At 43.4% G+C, this 6,055-nt stretch overlaps 1 protein-coding gene across 1 annotated transcript; it reads left to right on the top strand.

The window, feature by feature from the left end:
- Positions 1-957: 957 nt before the first annotated feature.
- Positions 958-5,373, top strand: coq2 (coenzyme Q2 4-hydroxybenzoate polyprenyltransferase). The gene is made up of 8 exons (XM_035435673.1): positions 958-1,048; positions 1,493-1,850; positions 2,336-2,502; positions 3,066-3,187; positions 3,311-3,396; positions 3,520-3,653; positions 4,003-4,191; positions 4,619-5,373. Exons 2-8 carry the CDS (start codon positions 1,535-1,537, stop codon positions 4,772-4,774), a joined length of 1,170 nt encoding a protein of 389 aa, XP_035291564.1. The 5' UTR covers positions 958-1,048; positions 1,493-1,534; the 3' UTR covers positions 4,775-5,373.
- Positions 5,374-6,055: the final 682 nt, after the last annotated feature.

The following is a 6,055-nucleotide window of genomic DNA, read 5'->3' as shown; positions in this document are numbered from 1 at the left end:
AATGTGTTCTCATATTCCCCATATGGAGCCATTATAACTAAGAGAAATGAAAGAAAGAAGAGCAAGTTGCATTATGAACATTATGAAGGAGGTATGGGCAGCTGCATACGCTTTGTGAAGCAGAGAGGAGGGCTGGAAAGAGGGGTTCAGTTATTAATGAATCACACATCCTGCCGCAGGCTCCCCTCTGGCTGATAGCATTAGCATTGCACCATTTCATTGGATTACAGCTCAGCATGTTTCTGACAGGGCATTTATCCAAAGGGCCCGTGTGCCTCTGCAGTCCTATAGCGTTTCATGAGACATTGACTGACGGCAACTTGTTGAACATTGTTCAAGGTTGTATTAAAAACCGATGGATGACACAATAGATGAATGCACACGTTACTAGAATATATGATACAGTGTAAAAAATGTATTAAAGCACGCAACGCAGAGACATCTGGAGACATAGAAGCTATGATGGGTTTGCAGGAGAGACAGATAACGCATGCTGTATTGTATTTCTGTTGTCACATATGTTATGCTGAAGGTCTTTGATAGTGTCCTTTGCATCTGGAATTGAAAAATTCTTGTTTAAGCCTCCAGGGCACAATTTCACATTCTATGATGAGACACTGTGAAAAATGCGATGACAGAACTCCATGAGAATCAGCCTGCATATTGTACAGTCGACACATGCATTTTCTACGTTAAAGGCATACTACGCAGGATTTTACCTTGAAAGTATTATTTAAAAAACCATGCTCAGTCATGCCTATGATGCACTGGCAGGCATTCATAAAAAAAGGTTTTTGTCGATATTTGGTCATGTTAAAGTGGAAGCTCGAACTACATCGTGTTATGCATGTATAATAGATGTAATGCATAACTTAATTGAACGTAATCGTTATGTAAAATATGAATTAAACTTTGTTTCTGCTCGTAGCAAGGGGGAAAACCGTTGCCCTTCAGGCGGAACCAAAGGTAGCCGTCCACATTTCTGAGGGAAGATGCACGTAACTCACGTGGTGTTTACGGAAGTCACTTACGTTCTTCTGCTATTACTGTAAGTCTAACTTTACCAGAGTACAAACTGTATATAGACACTTTTAATTAATTAATTAAAAACGAGCCCTGTTTGTGTAAACAGTTGTAAATACGAAGTTATCGTTAGTCTTCCCTTTCGCACATAAAGCATAAGACAGTTGGCTATCCGAGAACAGCTAGTTCGATTAATGGTCATTTATAAATGTAAATTTTAGTCTAATGTTTTTACAATAACCAGCTTTTATGTATTAGTCTCAAACGGACAAAGTCGCTGTCATTTTCAGAAAGTTTTTTAAATACGAGGAAAGCCCAAAGCCAGCAGTCGAACGAAGAGACAGAGGAAATGTCCTGCTAAGCACTTTCTTTGACAGAATGTGTGCGGTTGCTCCATTGTAAAACAGCTCCCATTTACAAAAAAAAGACTTAGAATGTAAGCTGGTTTGCCTGTTTCCCTTCATCTCAGGTTTGACAGGTCTTCTAATGAGGAGTTTGAAGAACAGATATTATGATCCTTCCTAAATCTACACGGCTCTCTCTCCTCTTCTTAAGAAGATTTCACCCTGGAACTTGCTTCTCTTGCCTTTCAATCGACCACAGACCCAGAAACAGAGAGACGGAAAATGGGGTGTTTAGAACCCAGGGGAAAAGTTTGTTTAATTCCACTTTTCGCACGCAAGGCTCGTGGTCACACCTCTTGTCCAAACTGGACACTGGTCTTGGTGAGAGACGATCGTTCAGCCTGTCTGCTGCCGGGATCGTTAACTCTGCACCGGTGGCTGTTCAGCCCTACCTCCGGCTTATGAGACTGGACAAACCGATCGGTGAGTCACTTAAGTGTCGGCATTGCTAAAAAGCAGGGTTTTTTTTGTTTTGTTTGTAGAAATACAGTTTTGTAGGCGTTGTGTTGCATTTTTATTTGAGTTGAATTTTCAGTACACTTCATAAAGCATCTCATAAATTTCCATTACTGTATTTAAAGTCTTGTTCAACTTTGCTGGTTCGTTAAGGTTTGAAATAATCAAAACATTGGAAGCATATGTAAACATTATTAGATCCAGGACACACATAAAATAGTGTAAATAAAAACCGAAGCAGGCGTGCAGTGGTAGATTTGAGGATGATGATGAGGAGGGAGATGTTACTGGCTGACTGAGTCTGTTTGCTGCAGGGACGTGGCTGCTCTACCTGCCCTGCTCATGGAGCATTGTTATTGGCTGACTGAGTGTGTTTGCTGCAGGGACATGGCTGCTCTACCTGCCCTGCTCATGGAGCATTGTTATTGGCTGACTGAGTGTGTTTGCTGCAGGGACGTGGCTGCTGTACCTGCCCTGCACCTGGAGCATTGCTCTGGCGGCTGACCCCGGCTGCCTGCCTGACCTGGCCATGCTCATGCTGTTTGGGACGGGGGCCGTACTGATGAGGGGCGCGGGGTGCACCATCAACGACATGTGGGACAAGGACTTCGACAAGAAGGTACCTCTGCCAGGGACGAAATCATTTATGTACAATGACACAAGTGCTGCGTTGATATTCATTTTTTAGATGGGTGATTGTTAAATAATGTCCAGTAGAACCTCTAAGATATTAAAGCATTGAGAATGAAGATTACTCAGAAATGAAATGCTTGATGACATTATTGAGGTGCCAGAAATGTGCATGTAGCAATTCTGCATCTTCCAGGCATGATTAAATTGCCAAGTCTGATCAGACTGGCTGCAGTGAAACCCAGCCCCCACCCCAGCCGCAGATAGTTTGTTAAACTAAGCTCTTCTGCAGCTGCGCTGCATGTGCTTTAGTCTGTAATTACAAAATCACCAGCATTTATTTTGACTCCTCGTTTGTGACTGCTGGAGCCTGACTGCTGTGATGTGGAGATGGGGCCTTGTGATTGCGTTTGCTTTCAGCTTAACATTCTCTGTAGGAGATATTCAAGGGTGTGTTTGTTCTCAAAGGTCCTAATGACCACAGAAGCCCCCCCCCCTGCTCTGAGGGTTGCCGTGGGGACTCAGAGCTCCTAACCTGTGTGGCTTTGTCAGGTGACCAGGACAGCCAGTCGGCCAATCGCCTCCGGGGAGATCTCTCAGCTGCAAGCTCTCTCTTTCCTCGGGGTCCAGCTGACCTCAGCGCTGGCTGTGCTGCTGTCTCTCAACTACTACAGGTGAGTGACCTGCCAGGTGGGGTTCCCCAGTCAGTGAAATGCTGTGACCTGCAGGTGGGGTTCCCCAGCCGGTGCGTGTTGATGTGTTTTAAACGCTGTTGTGTTTTTTGCTGCTTTTTGCAGCATCGCCCTTGGTGCTGCTTCGTTGTCACTGGTGGTGAGTTATCCTCTGATGAAGAGGATCACGTACTGGCCCCAGATTGTGTTGGGTATGTCCTTACGTACAGCTCTTCTACCTCAGTGACACGTTGAGATTGTTTTCATGTGTAGTGTAGCTGGCTAAGAGCAGCATCCACCCTGGAAGACCTGTGATAGTCGCACCTGCTTTTCAGGATTTGCCTTTAACTGGGGAGCCCTGCTGGGCTGGTCTGCTGTGAAGGGGTCCTGTGATTGGTCAGTTTGCCTGCCTCTCTACTTCTCTGGGGTGATGTGGACATTGGTGTACGACACCATCTATGCCCATCAGGTCAGTCAGACATGTCCCAGAATGCACTGGATCACAGCTTTCATATCTGAGATTGTCGCTGAGTCGAGCTCTCTTTAGTGCTTGTAGTGTGCTGCTGAGTACTCATATACAGCTGGTGACACCAGGATGAACATGTGACTCAGGGCATGTACTGATCGTGTTTAGCATAGATGTTCCATTTCGTAACAGTGTCTCTCGACCCTTTCCTCGTGAATATTCTAGGGGAAGACACAACCTTGTAATGAATGCGAAAACAAAGCAGCCCAAGCAGATTACTACTATTCTCCTCAGTGCTTGGTGGATTGCAGTGTTCTTCCCTGGGTTCCATGTTCGTTCTCATGTTTCTCAGGACAAGGCCGATGACGTCCTGGTCGGGGTGAAGTCCACCGCTCTGAGGTTTGGGGAGCAGACCAAGCTGTGGCTGAGCGGCTTCACCGGGGCCATGCTGGGGGGGCTGGTGCTCACGGGGGTCAACGCCCAGCAGACCCTGCCGTACTACGCCGCCGTTTCCATGGCAGCCCTTCACCTCTCCCGCCAGGTGTGATGTTACAGCAGAGCACAGCGCTGCAGTGTCAGCACACACACACACACACACACACTAATGCACACACTACACACACACACACACACACACTAATGCACACACTACACACACACACACACACACACACACACACACACACACACTACATGGTGAATACTCATTCGGCTGCACGAACAGTGCCGTTGCCATCACACATGAAATGGCCTAAATTACTGTATCTGCTCTGCAAATCGGCATGTGGGGGTGCATTGAGAGCTGATAGGGAATATAATCACTCTGCAGTATAACACCACACAGTAGCGCTATGCAGGCATTGTGGGGTATTGCTGTCTTTAAAGTCAAACTTGCATTGCCCTGTTTTCTTTATATGCTTGTAAGAGTTGTTCCAGGATTGATATCCACGCTTCTTTGTGTCCCACAGATCTACACCTTAGACATCAACAAGCCTGAGGACTGCTGGAAGAAGTTTGTCTCCAACCGTAATCTCGGACTTCTTCTGTTTTTAGGAATAGTTATTGGAAATTTGTGGAAAACAAGAAATGATATTTTATTAGAAAATGGGAGAAAAGAGGAATAAAATTATTTGGGATGTGTTATAGGTATTGTGGACATTATTTATAGACAGAAATGCTTTTGAAGCACTTTTGCTTATTTATTCTTGCCATGTAGAGATCTGGCCACTAGGTGTCAGCAGAAGAGCATAAAATGCATGAGTGGTTGTAGACAAAGCCAAAGTGTGAGATTGAATTTCGTACATCCTGTCATTTTATGAGTTATATTACATTTGTCTATTATTTTTAATGGCTTAATTATTTTAAACATTTAACACCAAAAATTAATTAAGATAATTGTACATGAAATAAAAACTTTACTAAAGATGGTGGATTAATTGCCATGTATTCAAACACAAACCCAGCCCATTATTTTTTAAATATCATGTTTATTCTCCCTTTTTTATGTTCATGTGCACATTACCATGTTACTGTGAAGGTGCTCTGCCCACCTGTTACATTACAGCCACATAGCACACACTCGTATCCACAGCGACTAAAGGGAATACCAGGGTTAGTCTCAGGAATACAAAGTGCAGTGTCACCAAGACGTCTCAGAAGGCTTGTCTTTCCTCATGGACTATCATGTTAACGGACAAAACAATAAATGAGTCTTGTAAGCGGTTACCACTATATGTCTAACTATAGTTCAGTATCTTCTGCTGTCTTCTAAAGAATGCCTCCTGTCCCTCCTTCCACAGCACCACATGAAACATCCCAGATCTCAGGCCTGCTATGCGACCGTTTCTATTGAAATAAGTGCCGTAAAAGTAAAATTTAGTTGAATATTTTTCAATTAACAGACATAAAAAGACAGATGATAAAAGGCAAACTGATCTCAAGATAGTTGGGAATGTGTCATATGCTTTGTGTTCAGTTGTCATGGTTACTGAAAGAGATGGAAAAAAGAAGGCTTAATTATAACATAATTGACAAATGAAAAAAATTGAAGTGAGAAAGTCGATATGTAAAACAAATAGTAAATAACAGTAATGTGAAAATTGTCTTCCTGCCAATATAGCACACAAGTGTTTTAGTGAGAAAGTAAAAAAAAGAAAAAAGAAAGACCCTTGTGCGGTACCTCAGTGTATGTGGGAAAGGCTTAATTTGGTATGGTCAGTGTGACAGGTACTCTTTGAAGGTATGAAATGTGAGAGGGTGTGACATTAATTCACAGACTTAGGCGTGTGATAAATCTTCTAACGGATGTAATCTCTTAGAAGATTTCACCTTCGCAAAGTGGAAAGTTTGCTTGCATTTGTTGGTGATATTAACAGAACCAAGTATGAAATTTGTGTTTTGGATGG

Source organism: Anguilla anguilla, chromosome 10 (assembly GCF_013347855.1).
Source record: "Anguilla anguilla isolate fAngAng1 chromosome 10, fAngAng1.pri, whole genome shotgun sequence".
Lineage (NCBI taxonomy): Eukaryota > Metazoa > Chordata > Actinopteri > Anguilliformes > Anguillidae > Anguilla > Anguilla anguilla.
Note: the sequence above shows the minus strand (reverse complement) of the source record. Positions and strands in the feature narration are given on the sequence as shown.